The sequence below is a fragment of the Leptinotarsa decemlineata genome, unplaced genomic scaffold, assembly GCF_025532065.1.
Source record: "Leptinotarsa decemlineata unplaced genomic scaffold, Ldec_3_MD MMD2_tig00000882_RagTag_RagTag, whole genome shotgun sequence".
In the NCBI taxonomy this organism is placed as follows: domain Eukaryota; kingdom Metazoa; phylum Arthropoda; class Insecta; order Coleoptera; family Chrysomelidae; genus Leptinotarsa; species Leptinotarsa decemlineata.
The window spans coordinates 10,263,189-10,286,093 of NW_027412556.1; the positions used below are offsets into that span (position 1 = coordinate 10,263,189).

At 35.4% G+C, this 22,905-nt stretch overlaps 1 protein-coding gene across 1 annotated transcript; it reads right to left on the reverse strand.

The window, feature by feature from the left end:
- Positions 1 to 372: 372 nt before the first annotated feature.
- On the reverse strand, positions 373 to 22,702 carry LOC111507249 (uncharacterized). Its single transcript, XM_023162537.2, has 4 exons — positions 19,842 to 22,702; positions 10,359 to 10,594; positions 5,530 to 6,809; positions 373 to 750 (listed from the first exon to the last, which is right to left on the reverse strand). The coding sequence occupies exons 1-4, from the start codon at positions 22,352 to 22,354 to the stop codon at positions 427 to 429; spliced, it is 4,353 nt and encodes a 1,450-aa protein (XP_023018305.2). The 5' UTR covers positions 22,355 to 22,702; the 3' UTR covers positions 373 to 426.
- Between the last annotated feature and the right edge of the window lie 203 nt (positions 22,703 to 22,905).

Sequence of the window (22,905 nt, forward strand, 5' to 3'; positions counted from 1 at the left end):
GTAGTCCAACAACTGTTTGGTATCAAGCTTCGAAGGGTGAATAAACGCCTTGGAGTGAGCCAATACTGCAAGATTTTGCCAGAAGTCCATAAATCTTCCTGTCATTCAGGTGTTCAATGTTTGTTTGGCAAAGCCTAAAATTATTTCAATGACAGGTTCTGCTTCGATTTGTTAGTCGTCCTATTGAGGAGAGTCGTTTTTAGAAATATATAGTAACTTGTGGAAGTAACGCATTTCAAGTAATTCAAAACAATTTTCTGAGATAAAAATATTATTATTAAATCAAAAATAAGTACTTTATGACTTGGTTTTTCAACCGGCAGTGAGAAGTGCATTACTACAAAAGAGTTTGGTATAAATGTTATTTTGCAATACATAAAAATCAACTTGTATTGGTTAAACTAGAAATAAACAACCAAAGCTAATCTAATGACAATAATTGCATTTCGGATGGCATTTAACTCCATTAACGCCGCACTGGCATCCTCCAGAAGTGTCTCCCTTCCCTGCCGGTCCCCAACGAGGCCCTCTTGTTACCCAACAAATCTCAGTTTTACACATGGAACACCTCAACCAATCACAACCCCACTTTTTCATTAAAATGACTCTACAGGTCGGACATTCTATAGCTTCTCCTTTATTCACCATTTCTTCCAGCATATCTTTCGTCCTTTTGGCGTCGTCGTCGATTTCAGATGCTGCGTCCATCCTTTCTTGGTACTGCTTGCAGTTCAATCCAGCATGTATAGCCTGAAATAAGAAGTATCTCAAGATGCTGTCATTGATGAATCAATTCGAAGAATATAAACTTTTCACTCAATATCAAAAATATGTACAGGGCTCTTCAAATTCGTTTCTGTACATGGGGATCTCGTAAACGATAAGAGATGGAGTGTCGGTTGAATTATGGCAAAGTTGCGTATTTTAGAGACCTATTCAATGATGTAAAGAAATCGAATATAGCTCTTTTGGTTCTGGAGATATACAGGAAAAACAAAAAAATCTGTCCACATTTTGCTATTAGCACTTGATGTGGGCTCTCAGAATATATCTATGAATCTTTTATACAGGATGTCATCTGACGTGGGCGACCCATATCTTTGAATTTTTTAATACGGACCTGTATTTTTGTTGTAGTTTTTGAATCGTAGACGTTCACTTCATACTGAGAAATTAAATTCTATTATATATTTCGGGATTTTTCGGTAATATTCGATTATATTTGTGTGTATTATTCCCTTTAAAATTACGGCCCTGGAAATTGGTTGACTGAGTTGAATAAAAACACAATAGCAACTTTCACGTCTCCCTATGTACCGTAAAGTTTTTCGAGAGTTTTTTTTCATTTTTAGGTACCTATTCATATTTTTTCCAGTGAGCGTTTTCTACAATGAACTTCGAATAAGAAAACCTTTTATGATTATCTGAAACATATCTACAACAAAAATATATTATATGTGTTTTGATGAGCAGAAAAAAAATTGTAGCAATCCGGAACGAACACTATAATTATAATGAAAATTGAAATGAAGTAAGTAGTTTATATACACAAAAAAATTAATTGTGCAATAAATGTTCGAATTGGAGTCCTTCCATTTCGAGAAAAATAATGGGACAATAAGATGGTCTGCAAGATCACCAGATCTTACTATTTTGGACTATTTTCTATGGGGGGACATCGATAAATAGGATTTACGCTGGCAGAGAGATAGAAAATGTGGAAGACTCGCAACAATGCAGCAAATCAGTGTATTAAGGGCAATAAATAATATGAAAAACCGAGTTTAAAAATGTCTCGAAATGGAAGGACTCCAATTCGAACATTTATTGCGCCAATAATTTTTTTGGATACCTACCTATATAAATTACTTCCTTTTAATTTTCATTACAATTATAGTGCTCGTTTTGGATGTTATTATTACTGTCATACATTTTTCTGCTTATTAAAACACATATAATATATTTTTGATGTAGATATGTTTCAAATAATCATAAAAGGTTTTCTTATTCGAAGAACATTGTAGAAAACGCTCAGAGCAATGGAAAAAATATGTATAGGTACCTAAAAATGAAAACAAACTCTCGAAAAACTCTACGATACATAGGGAGACGTGAAAGTTGCCATTATTATGTTTTTATTCAACTCAGTCAACCAATTTCCAGGGCCGTAATGTAAAAGGGAATAATTCACACAATTATAATCGAAATAGTACCGAAACATCCCGAAATATGAAATTGAATTTAATTTCTCAGTATGAAGTGAACCTCTACGATCCAAAAACTACAGCAAAAAATACAGGTCCGTATTTAAAAATTCAAAGATGGGGGTGGCCCAAGTCAGATGATACCCTGTATAAAAGATTCATGGATATATTCTGATAGCCCACATCAAGTGCCAATGGCAAAATGTGGACAGATTTTCAATATGTCTGTGAATAAAGAAGATATAGGCAAAAAAATAATTTGGGATTTTTTTGTTTTTCCTGTATATCTTCAGAACCAAAAGAGCTATATTCGATTTCTTTACAACATTGAATAGGTCTCTAAAATACACAACTTTGCCACGATTTAACAGATACTCTATCTCTTATCGTTTACAAGATCCCCATGTACAGAAACGAATTTGAATAGCTCGATATATATTTTCATGACATTTCTTGAAGAAATTATTCTATATTTCCATGTTGAAGTTATCTATATTGATTTTTTTGAAATATCATCAACTTTGTGCATTCATCTCACACCACATTACAATCAGTGGCGTAGCGAAGGGGGGCGGGGTGGACGCCCCGCCCCAGGCGGCACTTTTTAGGGGGCGACAAAATTTCACAGTAAATAATAAAATATTTTGTAAATATTTGAACCATTTCATATTTTAACGCAACTATAATTTCAGACCGATTTGAAAGAGCACGGAATTATTCGTTACTTATTCTTTGAATGATATTTTGTAGCGAATGGTAACACCGTCTATACTTACTTGCGGGCATTTCCTATATTTTATTTTGTGTTTGGATTGTTTATGACTTATAATCAGGGAGAATGACTTCTGTTACATATTTATCAAGTTCAATATTGTTTATTACGACCCTTTAAGAAAGTACGTGATGCTTTGACAATTCAAAGAAAGTTTTATTCGTGGATCTTCAGTTGTTTAGTTCACACCGTTTCGTAACTGAGATTTTTGTACGTGTAGTGGTTATAAAATTATTGGATAACTTAGTGAAAATTTTAATTTTCCCCTACGTGTACTTACATTCAACTGTGTGAGTATTAAATATTTTATTTATATAATTGAATGTTGGAATGTCTGATATTTTGTTCAAGCTTTAATTTATTAAAATCCGGCCATGTACGAGTTTTACACTCGCATACCCAGAGTTCCCCACAAATATTTGAGCAATTTAAAAACAAAGTTTACCCTCGATTTTTGCCTTGTCCCTCGACTTTGTTTATTTATTTCTTGAGTATTGAAATACCTAAGCAGAATATAATTAATTTAAGTGAAAATAAACTATCTTAAATACATTTATAAATTATAGTTATGTTGTTTTTTAACTGAATATAAAACTTACGAAAATGTTAAAATATTGAAAACCATCGAATTTACCTGTCTCCTTCCCAACTATGATTTCTAAAAAAAAATGTATTGGGAATGGTTTATAAATACAATCGAATTCGTAAAAGTAGAGTTTATCAGTTAGAAGTCTCAATATTATTATTTTATATTGAAAATAAATAGAAATTAAAATCGTAAATTAAAAATTAAATTTCAGCCAACCAGAACATTCCGTTTTGTGACCACTCTTTTTCGTAGAAAGAATTCAGCTCGAAATGGGAGAACAACATATCTTCTTCATCGGGAGACGGTACTCTGTTTTCAATCTGATACTAATTAGTGACCAGCGTGGACATTTTATTGAAGTGTTCCTGGTTTCAATTTTTTTAATTAAGTTAGTGACCAAGTTTTTCTATTAGAAATCTATTTTCTTTGGCTATCTTTATTGTTCATAATTGCAAAATTTGTATAGTATTTGATACTAAAAAGTTGAAAGTGCTAAGTACGATAGCTAATTTTTAAATAATTTAAAATTACAAGATGGTAGCAATATGGGACCTCCGTTTGTGACTTATTTTACGATCACGAAAATATACTCTAGATACTAGGATCAAAATTTAAAAAACACACACACAAGAAATGAAAATCGAATTTCACATCAGGGTGCACTTTTTTTAAAATTGCTCCATTATGGTTTTCAGATTTTTGTCTATAGATAGATGTAAGATGTAAAATATACCTAGTTTTTGAAACGTTCCATATTTTCATTTGTAACTCTAAATTTTATCATTACTATATTTTTTTTATTTTAGCATCAAAAATGAAAAGAGTAAAAGGCATCTTACCGTAATAAGAGAAGAGTTTAGTTGGAAAATATTAGAGCAAATGAAGGGGCTTTACTTGAATATGTGAAAAGTGGTGTTCCTGAGACGTCAGATTCTACATTAGACTTAAATTCATCACAGTCAACTGGACCTTCAAACCCAGAAACGAAAATAAATTAATTAATGCAGACTCACTTAAATTATTGAAGTTTATCGTGAAATATAAGCTTGAAGACACTCTGCCCCATATTTTGATCATGCTGCGAATATTTTTTACAGTTGTCACAAGCAATGTCAGCTGTGAGAAGTTTTTCGAAATTGAAATCAATTAAAAATGATTTAAGGTCGACAATGAATACTCCAAGACTAACAAATTTGGCTATCCTGTCTATTGAACAAGAGGTGTGTGATGCTACAGATATTGATACTTTGCTATTAACAAAAGTAGACGTTTAAATTTTTAATAAAAGCCGGAGGTTTTGTTTTTAAATCTAACAAGTACCTACCTATATTTTCTTCAGAAATATATAAATATTAGTTAATAGTATCATCCTAGTTCTAATTAAAAAATGATTTTCGTTTTATGTTCAAGTCGCTAATTATTTAATCATTTCGTATAAATAATAACTATGTACCTGTTATATAAATGGTTGAAGTAAACATTTTTGTATTAATAAACGTGATTGTAAAACAAATAAACTTTTTTATTTGAAATCTAACTTATATAATGCAAAATAATGATGACTATTCTAGCCAAAAAGTTCTCTAGAATTATATGTGTAGTATACATTAAATTGAAATACCTAATCAAGAGGGCGGCAAAATTGTCTTCCGCCCCGAGCAGCCGATACCCACGCTACGCCACTGATTAAAATTTCTTCAAAATATAAGATGATTTTGTTAAAAATATTCAATGTCGTCTTGTTCACAGATTCCTGACATTGTCAAGTCAAGCTTTTGCTGTAGGTAAATATCCGAATTGTTGCTATACACTGAAATGTTCATTGAAAACACAATAGCCCCGTTTAATCTAAAATTATTTTCTAAGTAAGTGTTTTTTTAGTTTTCATCTACTGTATTAACCCCAAAACAATTTAAAATGTAGATGATAACCTTTGAATGCTCCAAAATATTTGTAATACGTACCTGACAAGTCAAACAATTGAGTTTCTGACATACAGGACACCTGAATTCGTTGACATTATCTTCAAATATACACCATCCTTTACAATCTGGTGTTTTGCAATGAAACGATTTATCGATCTTATTTTCTGCTTGAGCTATAGATTTGGCCAGGTGCTGTTCGTAAATATTGGGTACTACTAAAGCCTTGATCTCTCTATCTTGAAGGGCAATGGTACAAGAATAATTATCATCCCTGTAAGGACATTTGACCTCCGCTTCATCGGCAAACTCGATAGTATGCGCCAAACAAGCTTTACAAAACTGATGTAGGCATTCTCGAAGTGTAACTCCTTCTCTCGGAGGAATTTCGAGAAAGCATATCATGCACTCGAAAGGAAAATTATTCTCTACCAAGTCAGCGTTATCCAAATTAACTAATTGTAAATATGTTTCGTCTTGTTTGGGAGACGATTTAGTTCCGCGTTTGGGTTGTGGAGCTTTTCTTCTACCCTTTTCGTTAACTTCACTTTGGGGTTCCAATTTTTTCATCCTCACTGTTGCACACACGGCACAAACATTACTGTTGACTGGATTTAGTAAAGTGCATAAATGACATTCCCATTCTTTGGATGGCTTCAGAGTTTTTGTGTCATAGTACTCCTGGTCGTCGTCTTCGTCGGCTTTTGGTGGACTCTTGGAATTCGAACATTCAGCTGTTGAAGTTGTTTGTACTACCTTCGTCAAGGTTTTTGAACCTGCTGCTGTTGGTGTACCTTCTTTTATAATTATTGGAGACGCAGTCGATTCGTTTTCAGTTAAACTAGGTTGGTAGGAATTTTGTATGGTAGGAAATACATACTGGATCCTTGGTTTGACTTCAAGGCTTGTTTTTTCAGACAATTTTGGTTGGCTCGGTTCTATTTTTATTTTTATTTCAGTCGTTGTCACTATTTTCTCAGTCTTAGTTGAATGTTTTATTTCTCTACTCTCCGGTATTTCAACCTCAATTGGAATTACCAAACCATCATCTTTTGAAGCATTTTCCGTTGTTTTTCTAATAACGTTGACGATTTTTGGGGCATGATCTACAAGCGGTGGATCAGAATTTTTCATTCGGCTTTTATTATCTTTCAAAATGTTTTGTAAATCTTGTACATTATTTTTCACAATATCTATTTCATTCATCATTTGAGAGCTACCTGCTTTATTTTCTGTTTCTAATAATTTGTTACTTTTTCCTGAAGTGGACTGTTTTGGTTCTTCATTCACAGCATACTTTTGGGTTTTATCACATTCATTTTCTGGAAAAAAAAGAATCACATATCTGTATCCAGCCAAAATTTGTCATTTGTCAAAGTTAAAATCAAAATAATCATTCATTTGTTCTGCCTATTTATGAGAACTACTATTTCAGAATGAAATTTAATGTGTTGTATTCAGTAAAATAAAAATTATATATCAATTTGAGGGTTGTTATTAACAGAATTTGTAATGTTATACAAATGAAATCAGTAAAATGCTTTCATAGATAATCAAAATTTAAACTTACAAAGATGGTAGTTTTCACTTCTTCATTCCTACCCCCAGATAAGAGTGATATTAAACCCAAGATTCAAATGGCATAGGGACCTAGTAAAATATCGTTAAACTATTTTTCCTAGCAATTAATGAATTTTAAAAAGCTGCTAAGTAGATTTGTAAAAAAAATGCATTCGAAAGTTTAAATTTAGATTGGTGTTATGAAAAAAATTGTAGACTGTAGAGGCAATCCCGTGCTGTGCAAAATGTTCATCTGAATTCTGATAAAAAACCCGACATAATCCTGTTGAAAATCAAAGGACCTATTATTTAAGATAAACATTTTCGATAGCTCTCGAGAAGAGAATAGGAAGCATTTGAATGGCCTTCACGGTCACCAGAGTTATCGCCCCTTGATTTCTTTTGGTGTGGAAACTCAAAAATGCAATCATCGATCAGAACCAGTATCTTCAGAGGAACTGCATTGAGAGCGATTGTATGACTACAGAATACATCTGAATGTGCGCTACATCCAATATGGCGGACAGCATGAGATATATTTTTTATGAGACGTCCATGATTCAGGGAGCAAGTGAAAGGGTTTACTGGAAAAATACTGAAATTGACATGACGTCACCCTGAATCAATATGTAGACCGCCCAAGATAGTGGACAATTTTTATACACTCCCATAATTTGAGTACAAAGTAAAGAGTTTATTATAAAGAATACGATAAATAAAGTGATGTAATATGGTGGACTTGAAAAAAATTGTGTTTTACGTTTTTATGCACCCCTCATGATATAAAAATTAAACGAAAAGATTATAGGAAAAAATATTCAAAATGACGAAAAACAACATGGATGCCATACTAAATTTAAACGATTATGACTTAGCAAAGATTAGGAAAAGTTTGATAGTACTAGATCAAATGTTGTAGATACCGATCATACGACCATAAAAGAATTAATCAATAAAATTATCTGAAAAAACAATGAGTTCAGGGGAGTTTGTGAAATTAATCAACGGTGAACTGAAGAGAAAATGAGAACTTTAAATTAAGTCAAACCCGTCAATTTATTATATTATACAATTTATATGATTTAGAAAGTTGTTGCCAGATTCACCTGTGAAGATGAACAAAAATACATGTAATTTAATCTTGACAAGTAGTTCTAAAAAAGAATATGTTTTTGAAAAAAATGCATGTGAATAAACTTTTTTATTAAAACTGTTTCATTACTAATAATATATTCGAATGTCCACTATACAGGAAGACATAAGCTGATGAAAGATGGTTATAAAAGTAGAGATATAATGGTAGGGACGAATGTATCACCTTCCTGATGGGTTGGTATTTTTGCCAAAATCCACACCGGGTAATGATCCTCATCATAACAAACAGTCTCACCTCAAGAAGGCGTTATTTGCAAAATCAACAGAAAACTGAAACTACGAACATGAACGAGAAATAAAGGTACCGACTGGGATTCATTGCAAAGCCATGCTATCACATCGACCTCCGAATGAAAATAATGCGGTTGCTGTATTTCTTGATATTGAAGGTGCATTTGACAATGCACTTCCTAAATCTATAGGATTGACTCTGGCTAGGAGGGGTATATAATCGACCATAACTGGCTGGATCTATGCAATGCTAGTAAACAGAACTGCAACTACGACTCTTCAAGGCGAGGCCATCAGGTTCAGGGTCACCAGGGGCTGCCCTCAAGGTGGGGTACTATCTCCCCTTCTGTGGTCGCTCCTGATGGATAATCTGCTTGATGCCCTTGACAGAAGAAAAGTTGATCTGCAAGCTGGCGCAGATGACCTTGCCATCCTGGCAAGATCCACCTCGGGAAGGGTAGCTTGTTATATCCTCCGAAGCACGTTGGATTTTGTTCACAGTTGGTGCCTGAGGGAGAAGATGCCTGTCAATCCCAGCAAAACTGTGTTAATCCCCTTCACCAAGAGGAGAAAATTGGACGATCCAACGCCAACACCAACGGAGGTGAAATATCTTGGCATTGTCCTTGATAAAAGACTCACCTGGAACGCTCACTTGGGAAAACTTTCACACAAAGCCAGACTGTCTCTATGGACATGATGAAGGATTTGTGGTAAAACTTGGGGCTTAGGTCCCAAACAAATCCATTGGACTTATGTGATGATTGTCAGACCAAGAGCAGATAGTTGTTGGTTCACAGGTGTTTTTAGTCGCAGACCCAGGACAGAGATATATATCTGCCTAGGAACTCATGCGACTGTATTTCAAGCGGAAATTTACGCTTTTGAATTGTGTGCGGAGAGGATAAATCCAACCTCACACACAAGTCAATAAAAATATTCTCGGACAGTCAAGCGGTGTTGGAAGCTCTTGGCTCCTACCGAGCAACGTCTGAATTGGTAGCAAATTGCCAAAAACGACTCTCCTCGATAGGAAGACTTAACATATAGTCTGGATGCCTGGCCATACTGGCCTGGAAGGTAATGAAGAGCTGCTGACTCTCTTGCAAAGGAGGGTGCTGCAAGCGGCTTCATCGGACTAGAACCTGTCATTGGCATCACTTTGGACTTTGCACCTGGATGGCAAGAAGATGTATGGACTTCTCGCAAAATCTCCCAGGTTTGGCTCACTCCAAGGAGTTTATCTACCCTTAGAAGCTTGATACCAAACATTTGTTGGACTACAGTGGAGATGAACTACGATGTCTAACAGGCATTCTTACTGGTCACTGTCATTTAAATCATTTTAAATCATATGTAGAGACTTGGACTGTCGGAAGACAGTGTGTGTCGCCTCTGTTTGGAAAATGATGAGACAGCAGAGCATATACTTTGTACCTGCCGAATAGGTGTGAGCCATAATAAACCCCTCGCGGGTTGCGGTGGAGAGTCGAATATCCCCACTCACTTCAGACCTAACCTAACCTAACTACGACCATCAACGAGAAATAAAAGTACCGACTGGGATCTCGGACAGTCAAGCGGCGTTGGAAGCTCTTGGCTCCTACCGAGCAACGTCTAAACAGATAGTCTGGATTCCTTTCACATCGACTTCCGAATGAAAATAATGAAAATTAGCTTCCTGTCTCTTTCTGCAGCGTTTACTTCAAGCAGCAAATTATATGATACCAGAGTCCAAAAGTGTTGGATTCATAGTCCACTACCATTACTTATATTCAGTTTCACAACTCAAAAATGAAAAAGAAATAGGTCATCTATCATCAGCTCAAATGCATATCAGTTCCATTTTATAATCAAATCAATTTTGCAATTCCACAATTAAAATATCAGTTGAAACATGATCGAATGTAAGAATGGAAAATCACCTGGTGCTACGAGATATAGAAACACTGGGCATCCTTCAGAAGTGATATTGTGATCTTTCAGAGTAGATTTCTCGTCGACTACCAGCTCCTTGCCTAGTATCCATTTCTGATAAGCTACTGGTATTTCGAACTCCTTTTCTATCTGAACTTTAAGCTGTGCCACTGATTGATCTGGACTGACTTCTATGGGAAATGGACCCCGATGTGAAACCTTGTCTTCCACGTACATTTCCACGCTGAAACAGAAATGACCTAATGAGATTTCATCATTCGAGGCGACTTCCAGAAAACTAAGCATTTCATTTCTTATTTTATCAATATATCAATGATTTCAGAGAAGGGTGTGTAGTAACACTTGTCAATATTTTCAATTTGAGAATCTTGTGAGGTTGATGATATTTTGTCACTATGAAAACATGTCTGGCTTCATTTTCTCTCAGGCAGTGGCAGGCAGGTTTCCCTTCTTCCGTTGGACAGACGCTTCTCTCTCCTCACTTCGCATGACTCGGTGTTTAGTGTGCGATAGACATATACTGTTGAGAGTGAACATATAACATAAAACTATCACCGCTTCAGAAAGTGATTATGAAAAATTTGATGAAACAAGCAGAAGATGGTCCTCGGAACATTACAGAATCTCCTAACGAAAGGTAAGTTTAATAATATAATATAATACGATTTATCCAGCATGAAACTAGTTTACCGCCACAGCTTTATATTTTGAATTTCTATATATCTTTAGCGTCACTGCTTCGATAGTGTTTATAATTATCGGGAGCTGTAATAGATGTACATACATTGTCATATTAATATACATAAAATTTAAGAAATAACCTAAGCTTTTCTAAAGTAGAACAATTTCAATATTGAATAGTTTAACTCAGAAGTTATCACTTCTGTCGGGCGTCCCAAGACGCACACATTTTTTTTACCAAGAAATGGGAGCAATGACTGATTCCACGTTTGATATTTCAAAAAAAAACATTTTTTTTCGTTATTAAGCACGTGCTTATAAAGCATTCGCTACAGGAATCATATATGGTATGTGAGAACGAAAGTTATGTCTCGAAGATTTAGTAGCGAACGATCTATCGAACATGTGCTGCATGTCATTTGAAACGTGTTTCGATGACTCGCTTAGTCCGACCAATATATTCTGTATCTCAGTCCTCGCAGCTCAATCCTGTTGAAGCGAGGTTTAAAGACTACTTTCACCTTAAACTTTTTTTTAAAAAACCTTCATTGATGATGGTTTTGTTTATCTTGACCGAATACTGACAAATCAAATTTGAACACAAATACCAAAAGTCAGACAAAAAATATTCGTTACTGAACTAAGTTGAAATAAATGATTAGATAGTTTTGAAAGTTTTGTCCGTGTCATGTGTTTTTGAACATTTTCTCTCCAGCTCACTAACTCTAATACTAAACGCACAGTTCGAAGTTGGTTTGCGAAATTTCATTCCGGAGATTTTAGCCTGGAAGAGGATTCCCGATGTGGTCGACCCACAGTAATCCGGGACAAGGATTTGAGGACCCTGGTGGAGACTAACCCATCAAAAATGGTGCATGGGATGGCGGAAGAACTGAGCGTCAGCTCTCTCTGCTGCAGGCAACCAATGATGCAATTGAACCCCGGTTTGTGTTTAATAAACCCTACAAAATGCAAATAAAACAGAACACTGAGTCAGATGCTCCAAATACAATACGCATATATACAAACGGCTCAAAAATCAAGGCTCAGGATATAAATTGCACTCCAGATCACTAAGCCTAAGGATTAAGTGGGGAAAAGGGGAAAATATCAGCGTGGTCCAAACAGAACTGGCTGGTAACTCAATCGCCACAAAAGAAATAACCAGGAATGGAATTTCCGGTAAAAATATTCAGCACTGATAGCAGACAAACCCTATTAGCTTTGAACAGACAACGTGTTACCTCAGGGCTAGTACTAGAGTGCCACCAAGATTTAGCCAAAACCTCGGTAGAATCGCATTGCCGACTCTTTAGCTAAGAAAGCGGCTGGACTAAGAATTTTAGGATTCAGGGGCATCTACGGCCTGATGACTTCGACAATTGCGAAACTAGCCAAACGCCATACCCATGCTCAATCCCTAAAGAGATGGGATGAAATGAAAGGATGCAGTCTTGCCAGAATCACACTTGGCGACCTTGGGAAGCTGGCACCGAAGAAATATCTGTCGATGACCAGGAAAAATCTACGCTTAACAGTAGGATTTCTGACTGGCCACTGTCAACTAAGGAAACACCTCCATATTATGTGGCTAGTGGACACATCTCTATGCAGGGTGTGTGAACAGGAAGATGAAACTGTCATGCATGTCCTATGCGAATGTCCGAAGTTATCGTCAATAAAAGAGTGTGTGTTCGGCGAGTCTTGGCCTACACCTGCCGATATAAAGGAGATGTCTCCCAGAGACCTGTGCACCTTCCTGGAAAGGACAGGATGGACGATGACCTAGGAGGACAACTCTTTGGGAGGATGTACAATAGGCCACATGTGGCCTAAGTGCTGTGGGCCTACACTCACCCTCCCTACTCGACAGATAAAAAAAAACTCAAAAAGTGGTTGCTCCACAATTTGAACGATTACGTTTCGAGGTATGTTCTTCTTTGCTCTTGGGCAACCAAAACGAATCATTTTTTGGATCGGTTCCTCACGTGTAATGAAAAGTGGATCCTCTACGACAACAGAAGATGTTCAGCCACAAAGGCGAAAACCAGGAATTTGTTTGCTTTGATTGAATTCCAAATTGAGCAGATGCCTTTTCGCTATCCGCCAATAAAAAATAGCATCAGTAAGGAAGCTTCCATAACGGTATATTTTTCATATTTCTAAAGCCATTTTTAAAACATGATTGGTTTCTGGGAGAATGCCGAAAGCAAAAGAAAATAATTTGCTCAAGGAAAACGTGGCCAGTGGAGTAGTCGAATAACATATCTAGCTCACACAGAACAGAATTGGTTTCAGCTCAATTACTTCTACAAGCAGCAAAGAGAATTCCGTACTGTCCCTTGAGGAATAATCTGTTCGTAAGCAGCTTCGAATTGAAACCAAGAAAAGATTTATATCACTTTCTATGCACTTGGATCCGATACATAGATGATGTATTTGCATTTTGGACACAAATAGAAGTGAAGTAGAGGATCTTTCTCAACTACCGATCCCCAAATTTAAAGGTTACTAAATTGACTAGCACCTTCAGATATATTTCTGACAGTTTCTACCATTATGGACGTGACCAGGCTGGTCACTGTATCTATACAGTTCAATTCAGTTCAAGTGGTTTGCATCGTAAAATGTAAATAGAACCAGTCTAGTCATCCGAAGTTGGCCCCTAAAAATAACGAATCATAACTTCAGTTTCAACAAATTATTTTAATTAACAAGACGGACAAATCCCGTATTCGATTACAATGTCAATGTCATGAATAATATGACCGTGATTCACCTCCTAAAATAAGTTCGTTGATAGAGGGTTATGGATATGAGTCATTACGTTTCAGAAATTGAGAACAATCTTGACGATTCGGTGGTATTTCGTTTGAGACGTCTGAGTAAACACCTCCGGTCTCAAGATAAATCAATTGTCAAGAATAGGAATAACTCTAACACGGTGCCTTCTTTTCTTTTTAACGGTTACTGTCCTATGCTCTTTCCCGAATCTCCCAGTCATTCCTATTCTTGACGTCCCAGATACTTGCATTTATTTATAGTGCAGAAGTATACAGGGCTATTCGAATTTGTGTCTATGCGATGTTGTTCCCTAAACGGCAAGAGATATATTTATAGACAAATTATGACACTGAAAAACTCTTGTGTTTCCAAAGATAAGTGGTGAAAACACTATGCAGGTTCATACGAGAGGTTGATATGGAGGATTTCATATATCCAGGGCCACCTATAACGTATGATTTATTCGAAAAGCATAATATTTGATATTAGTGTTTGTCAGTGACACTCATCCTATTCATATATCAAACAGGCTGGCTTTTGAAAAGAAGTCATTGTTACGATCTCTAGAACCCTCACTTCTGAAGATCTGATGATTCACGAAAAAGTTGCGTATTTCAAAGTTCAATCAAAAAACGCGAGGAAATTTAAAGCAACGTGCGGCGTTTTCAAAATATCTGATAAAATTTAAATTGTCGATTTTCGTTTACCTGTTTCAGGGCTGTATAACTGACTGTATATCTTTCAATAATAAAGAGTATTGCAGTTTAATTTGCGAAACCTTTGACATTCATTATCATGCTTCACTGACAGGCGTCAATATGTTATATTCAATGGCTTCAAGTCTGTGGAATATGCAGCTACCTCGGGTGTTCCACGAGGAAGCAACCTAGGCCCATTTCTCTTTAACGCCTTCATAAACGACACAGTTGAGGTCATTGACATCAACTGTTTGATATACGCGGATCAATGAGATCAATAGCATCGAGGACTGTCTTCAACTCTCCTTCAATCTAAAACGTGGTTAGCAATCTTTCTTTAAACGCGAGTAAATGTAATGCAATGACGTACACACTAAAAAATAGTCCATTTTCATATCAATATTTAAGAAACGATATTCCACTTCAACGGCCTCTCACATTCACCGATCTAGGGGTTACCTTCGACACAAAACTTTTCTTCGTGCCACACATTGAAGCCATTCTGTCTGCTGCAAACAGAACGTAAGGATTTTAAGCACGAATCTTCAGAGATTTCGCGGATCCATCTACATCGAAAACATTATACTATGCTTTCGTCAGGTTGAAATTAGAATATGCATTCATAATCTAGAATCCATCTTTTCAGTTGTATACAGAGAAAGTTAAATCACTACAACGTCGTTTCCTAAAAGTTCTCTCCTATAGATCAGACAATATATATTCACCAATTGGATTTCCCCATGATGCATTGTTAGCTAGACATGTTATGAATAGCTTGAGTTGCCGTCGTGATTGTCACTGCACAATTTTTTTTAACTGATTAATGATTTTATTACTGACCCACAAATGTTAAACAGATGTTTAAACATATTCTGCAAAAACTGAATTTCAATGTACCTAGACCAATCTCTAGAGTGGTTAATCCTTTTTATCTGCCAATCTAATGTAACTCCAAAAACACTTCACTAACTTTCTTCGAAATCTTTTGATAATTCCTCTTCCATATTCTCTGTTTCACCATTACTGTCGTCATTTAAATCAATAATGAATTTATTTACACCATTAATACGGAAGTGCCAATCTCCATATAGTATTTATCAACTATAATTACTTTTTTAATCATTTTATGTAATATTAGATACTTCTTCTTTAATCAGCTCTATCACCTTCTTATCAAAGAAAATTATTTTTACGCCTGATGCTTTGTTTCAATTTTCCCCAAATCAACTCGATGGGATTGAAAACACAAAAATATGGGAAAAGTTTCAGTATGGTGTGTCCATACTTTTTAGCAATACACGTTTTCAAATGTTTTTGTCTGTAAAACTACAAGTAGTTGGTTTTTAGTATAGTAATCTTCAAAATACAAACTGTTATCCATTAGAAAACTTTGTGTTTCATCTTTCTTCGAATTTCTATTCGGTACTTTGATGAGCTGTCGCATATGATAAGAAGCGTTGTCAAAGAACTATTATACTATTCGCATCCAAATTTGGAATCAATTTGTTTTCAAACCATTCATCAAAAATATTAGCTTCCATATTCTTATGATAGTCGACATTGCAGTACTCAAGTTTTTTCCATATGATTTCAAAGAATTCGGAACCCATCCTTTACTTCCTCCGCCATGCAAGGCATAATAGGCGTACACATTATCGAACCATCAGTCCACTTTTTCGTAACTGTGTCGTGAGTTTCGTCCAAAAAAAAATTTGCCGCTGTTCTTGTGTATTTTTAGTTATTTGTTCTAAGTATTTGTTACGCAATTCCACTATTCTTCTGCTTTCCATAACTACTTGACGTTTGTTTATTATTTCAAATCTAAATCCTACTTTCTTCATTCAATAATGAAGAGTTTTGTCACAGCAGCTCACGTTATGGCCAGAAGTATTCAATTTCTCCCTTATGACTTCAGTTGTAGGAATCTCATTGCTCTTGTAACAGTCGCATATTGTTTTGGTAATCCTATATCACATTCGCGTCTTGCGTTTATAAGGTTTGTATTTGACTATTTTACGTACAGTTGAGAAAGGAATTTTGGTCAAATCTGATGTTGCTTGTAATAATGTGTTTTCGTCGAAACCAAACTTCAGATGTAGATTCTTATATACATTGAAACATACTCTCTGTGTTTCAATATTCAAATGCATCCGAATCTTATTCACTGGTATCTCTTTTTCGCATTGTTCACCATCGCTATTGGAATCATTACACTGGAAAAAGTGTGCGTTGTTATCATACTAGTTATTACTATTAGTCTTTGTCCAAGGATGCCACATTTTAAACAGATAACAAAAATTCTAAGTAATTATAACTGCACCAATATCGCATTTCAACACTCAAATCGCGATCAGTTCCTGAACTGAACACAACGGCGATAACCATCCCCGCATTCCCCGATTTCTATTCGTCACCATAACATGACTTCAAATTTAATTTTATGACTAGTAGACTAGTTTGCAGCCGGTTCATTTCTATGTATTGTTTTTTTTGTCCCTTGAGAGTGCTGCCAACTTTGAATGTGAACTTTGTTAACTTCGACTATACCTACTAGTGTATACTTAATTGTTCAGAAAAGGTAGCGAATTTCTGAAAAGTTCACGGAACAGGTTCCCTGGTAAATATTATGTCTAATATTGAAACAAAGTCGGCGGCACGCAGTTTATATGAACGGTCGCAACTGCATTTTATTGCTAATTCTAATAATATTTGCCTTTGTTGGCAGTTGCTTGGCGCGGGTTGGATTTTCCTTGTGAATCAATTAGTCACAATAAAAATCCTCCTCTGTAGATGAATCACTCATTTTAGGGCTTAATTTAGATGTCTCTTTGCATTTGTTAGTTTTGCGTATTCATGGAATTCCTTTTATTCATTGGACAAACGTGGCCATGAACGAAAAAATCGATCTAAATCTTGTAGAAAACGCTTTACTATCATAGAAATTAGTTAACACATCCTTGATCACATGACAATAGCAAAAAAAAATGAAAACAGAAATGATTTTGCATTCATGATATAAGTGTAACTGATCGTTGCCTGTATTTGTAAGACACTTGCAAACTCTGATAAATACTCCTAATTTCACTACAACTTTTCCAAAGTAGGTAATTGCCAGAATTTTGGATCTCTTGAAATTTCTAAAAGAATCCAGAGTATTCGAGAATACTTGACAGCATTCCACAATATACCAGAATATTGTGAAGTAATTATTTGGACCTCTGTTACCTGGGTTTTTCTCATCAACCTTTTATACGCGTTTTTATTACGCGTTGAGTACATTTCTAATGAAACTCAAATGATGAAACTCTATTTGAAAAAATAAATATTTTAAATGAAATTTCAAACAAATCTTCCAGCTGTCTTACATAGTAGTAAACATACTTTCCTGGCGAATAATAAGATGGATCCTAGATTACATCCGACATACACTGAAGCAGTTCAACAACATAGTATCAGCTCAGCGAAAAAACACTGTTTTTCAGTTCATCTTCAGAATTTTTAATGAAAAAACTCGATTCTATGGTGGAAATCATCAATTTAGAAATATTGGAATGATTATACTGAAATATATAAATAATAGAAAGAGAATATTTCATTCAAGAAACATGTCACATATTTACTGGTCTTTCTATATATTAGAAGTTATTTTTAGAAAATAGCTTTCACTGCTCTCTACAATGTTTTTCTATCTCAAACGGGGAACTAGTTATCATCCACCCACGCATCATTCAGTTCAGTTCATTTATATTGACTCTCATATATTCGAATAGTAGCTACATTTATAAGTTCGAAATTACAAGATTCTTGTATAGTTAAAGATACAAAGTAAAACAACTGCAGATAAAAACACTATTTCATAGTTATTTTCGCAGAATTGTAGAAGATGAGATTATCGAAACACGTCTTTAGAGGTGTCATCTGTAGCGAATAAATCACAATTTTCATGTGACCTGAATATAAATATCTATCAGGTTAAGATATGACAAAAGTGGGAGTGAAAAAAGATAGCTTCGACACATCCTTTTCAAGAATCGGTTTCGTTTTATTTCTCTGTTTGATTTTATAATGTTAGTGAGTTACTAGTCATGCTATTCATCATCCAGTCGAGTACTACTGGTGATTTTCATGCAGACCTGATATTGGACCATGAATGTAGCAATTTTGAGCACTTCTAGAATCTAGATACTAAATATTGTCCTGTTCAATATCATTTCTTTATCTTGATATTGGAAAAGTTTCAATATATGGTTTATTTCGAATTCCGGGATTTCCAAAATTCACGAGTATGTTCTGGAAACCAGCCTGTAAATTAACTTATAAATGACCTCTTAACGTGCTAGGTATGTATTCAAAAGTAAGGAGTTACTATAATTTAAAAATTTAAAGGAATTTAAATTTTGCCAAAAGTGATAGATGAACTTTTATTGATGTGAAAAGACATATCAAATTCTAAAACTAGGTTTAACAAAATTGTGTCATGTTATTATAAATATTAAATTGGACATAGATGGGGAAAAAATTACTAGAACCTTCGATATATTTTTGAAAGTTAGGCTAGGTACGTATTTTTCAAATATTTGAATTTCTAACTGTATATAAAAGACAGCTACCCCAATTGAAAAAAGGCATCGATAATGAAGGTAAAAAATCAAGACCATTAATGAAAATATAATCCGACAATAAATTTATTTTGGAATATGAATTTACTCTTCGAAAATCAACTTATTGAGTCTTAAATTTGTTTCAGTGAATCTGGCAAGAAAGACAAATTCATCATGCATATTGATTTTTGTAATGAATTTTCATGATACTTCATATTATAATGTGCAAAATTTTCTGTAAACATTAAAAAGTTCTAGAAAGTTTTGAAATGTTTCATTACAAAGGTGAATAATCAATTACGAACAAATGAAACAATTTTTGTTTATATAAGTCTGAGAATATATATTTGCATAAAATAAGTTTAACTATTAATCATGAACCGGAAAAATGATGCGGATTATCTACATGCTGTAGAATAATAATAATAATTGAAATGAATATAAAATTAGTATATTACTGGAGTTTTATCCCAACACCAAACCATTATTTCAACACCTCGATACGTGTTTCGGTCACCAAGTGATCATCCTCATGAGGAAGATTGATGTTCCTCTTGAAGACGATCACTGGGTGATCGGAACACGTGTAGAGGTGTTAAAACAACGGTTTGGTGTTTGGATAAAACTCCAGTAATATTCATTACTATGCCAAAGGTTCCAAACAGTGCATCACAAGTATAAAATTAGTATAGAAAAGTAGACTCACTGAATTTTCTTTTTCTCGACTTCTGGCAACACTTTTGGTTTCTGTCTTATCACTGAACAATTAACTCGAAGCTGGGCTAATTCCTCTGCGAAAACAGCGGCATCTTTCAATTCACCCTTCGAAATTGAATTCTCCAACTTTTTCAGAAGAACGTTAATCCGAATGGTGTCAGTATTACTGGTCTCTTTTTTCAAATTTTTCGGCATATTGAAAAATAAGGACAACTCATGGTTCCTGCTCAGATTCGCATAAACAGTAGCAGCTGATTTGGAATTTGAATCCGTGTAAATATTTTCGAAATCTTTAGGTCGCATCAATTCGTAGTTATTATGTTTATCTTGATTCTTGATCAAATTAGAAATAGCTGGAGCTGGCACCAGTTGCTTGACTACTCCACTAGTTTGAGCCGAGGAGGAAACTTTGATGAGTTTTGGATTATCTGTTTTTTTCACTTTAATATTCTCATATATAGTTTGGGTAGTGCCAATTAGGATCTCTGCGATTTTCTCTTCTTGAGTTTTATCTGATTTTGAAAACACCGTTGCGATGTCTTCTTCAGTATCAGGTTTCCCATTAGCTCTCTCTTCTTCAACTTCTTTTTCCGCCAATTCCACATTATTCTCTGAAATACGATTTTGATTGGTCTGTTTTTGAAACGCATGCGTCTTACGTTTTGGCAAAGAGTTTTTCATGTCTATCAACATCTTCTTCAATTTCTCTCTTTGTTCCTTCTTGTACTCCATTTCCTTTTGCGATTTCTCGTTTTTGAATGGCGACTGATTCATTTTGGCTTTGACATTAGAATTTGTCAAGGCAGAGAAATCTATTTGGGTCTTCGACCTTTCGATTTCCAACTTCTGTGGTATAAATTTATCCTTTCTCATTATAAGAGGACTTGCACACTTTGTCTGAATTCTACCTTTATTTTCGTCCAGCGGCGAAACTGTTAAATCGTCAAAGTATGGTTTGATTGAGGAACAAACATGGCAGATTATTCTCCAGTAATCATTTCCTATATTACACTTAGGACAAACCCAGCTCTTCTTATCTAGATTGGTTGTTTCTTGTTTTGGTGCCACAGAGTTGGTACTTTCTGATTTTGCGAGAGGTATCTTTTTCTTATCGATTTCTTCTATTGTCTTTTGATGACTTTCTAGGACTTGTTCTTGCCTTCTCTTTGTTTCGTCCAAACTCCTCTGCTTTCCGATGGGTTGATTATCTCTTTGAGAGGCGCCGAATACCGTAGCCTTCGTCACGTTGGTTATTGCATTGAATTTAGCAATCAAATCCCTTGCTGATCGTCTTTTAGGTGAAACCCAACTGTCTGTGTTCACTTTAACTTCTCTAGGGCGCATGAACTCGGGAATTTTTCCCATCTGTGTGCTGCTTGTTTTCACCTGATCTTTACTTTTTATTATTTCACAGGCTTCCCTGTCCAACTCACTTATGTTAGTTAAGAACGACATTCCAGATTTTCTCTTCTCATCTTTCTTTCTTTCATCTGCAATTTCTTGTGTCAAGTCTAAAGACGAATTCCTCGAAAAAGGTACTTCTGGTAAGCGTTCGATTGGTTCGTATTTACTTTCATTCTTTTCTTTTCTAGTAAAGTGTTCACGACTTGTATTCCTTTTATACCATGGTCTCGGAGAAACGGGTGTCTCAACAGTAACTGGGGTTAAGAATGTTGATGTTAAGTTTTCATTTGGTTCAGGCTCATTACTTTTCGATTCAGCCGATAAATCTTTCACCGACTTTAGAATTCCATTATCGAGTTTCAAAGAGTCGTTACAAATGATACCCATATCTTCGTAATCAATTGAATCTGTTTTGTCCACCCGTTTTATTGATTTAATAACTTTTCCAGCGGATACAGGTGGAGGTGTTGGAGCTAATCGTTTGGTTCTTCTAAGGCTGGCGGTCGACATTCCTTCTTGTGGCACTTTATACGAAGGCGGTTGAGGAGCTTTCCGTTTTCCTTTCACATGTGAGTGGGAGCTAATTCTTCTGATGTTTGAAGATTCACTAATAGTCCTTCGATGAACTTCAACGGATTCCATCACACCCCGAGTCATCAGCGGCAAACTTTTCGAGTTTTCCTCGTCGATTTCTGTTGTTTTAGGTTTCAGAAAGGTGTCTCTGTTGAAAAATAGATTATACTTCTTCCTCAGTGTCAAATTTTTATCATTTTCTTTCCTCTTGTCTCTCTGTTTTAGTCTTGCTTTGTACGTATCCGTTTCAGGGCCGAGGGCAATGCACTTTTCGGAAACACATTTTTTGTAGTCACCAGGAGACACAAAAGAAAAAGAGGCCACTGTTCCTACACTATGAGTGGAATTCAAGCTATCACAGCTGCTCGATTGAGATATTTGTGGATCCGCAGTTATGGACTCTCGAGATGTCGACGGTTTGAACCATTTCAAGAAGGCAAATAAACCACTGTTACGTTTAGCAGATTTTGGATCACAGCCAATACTTTGTCCAGAGTTCTCGAGGGATGATTGTTTAAAGCTCATATTGTCGCCACAGAGAAGTATTTGGCCTCATTGAATCTGATATTTTGGTCCCGCGAAACAAAAACACTACTAATGAAGCCATGTTTCGTCCATTTACTCGCGTAACAGTGATATTCAGTTTCACAGGCTGATATCATCATTCCGAGTGCAGCATCATTCCGATTGTACTGAGCAAGCTATCAAAATAAAAGCCATCGTCCACTTCGACTTACCACACGTTATTATAAATGAATGAATGTTTTACTAACAGAGTTATAATAATGAACTAAGAGTTTATATTTTGAGAGTTTGCTGTACGATGCTAAAACTGAACGGTGTGAACCTCCACGCGTCCCGATGTTCTAGAGTTAAATTTAGTAGATTAATCGTTCGGCTACGTCCGGTTGTCAAATTATTTTTTCCATTTTCTCTATACCGAATTAAACAGAAACACAACTTTGTCCGAAATGTAGGCGCTACCTATTGTGTGTTAAATTAATATTAGTACCTAACTGTGCATTTGTATACAATTAGATCATCCGACGACAAAAAAAATTACAAAGTGTTTATAA

Bases quoted from the DNA above. Each gene is read 5' to 3' on its own strand.
- LOC111507249 (XM_023162537.2), bottom strand. From the start codon at position 22,354: ATGAGCTTTAAACAATCATCCCTCGAGAACTCTGGACAAAGTATTGGC. The intron at 6,810-10,358 runs GTGATTTTCCAT...TTTTTTTTCCAG, and splicing joins TCTATATCTCGTAGCACCAG to AAAATGAATGTGATAAAACC. The intron at 751-5,529 runs GTACGTATTACA...TTCTTATTTCAG, and splicing joins TCAATTGTTTGACTTGTCAG to GCTATACATGCTGGATTGAA.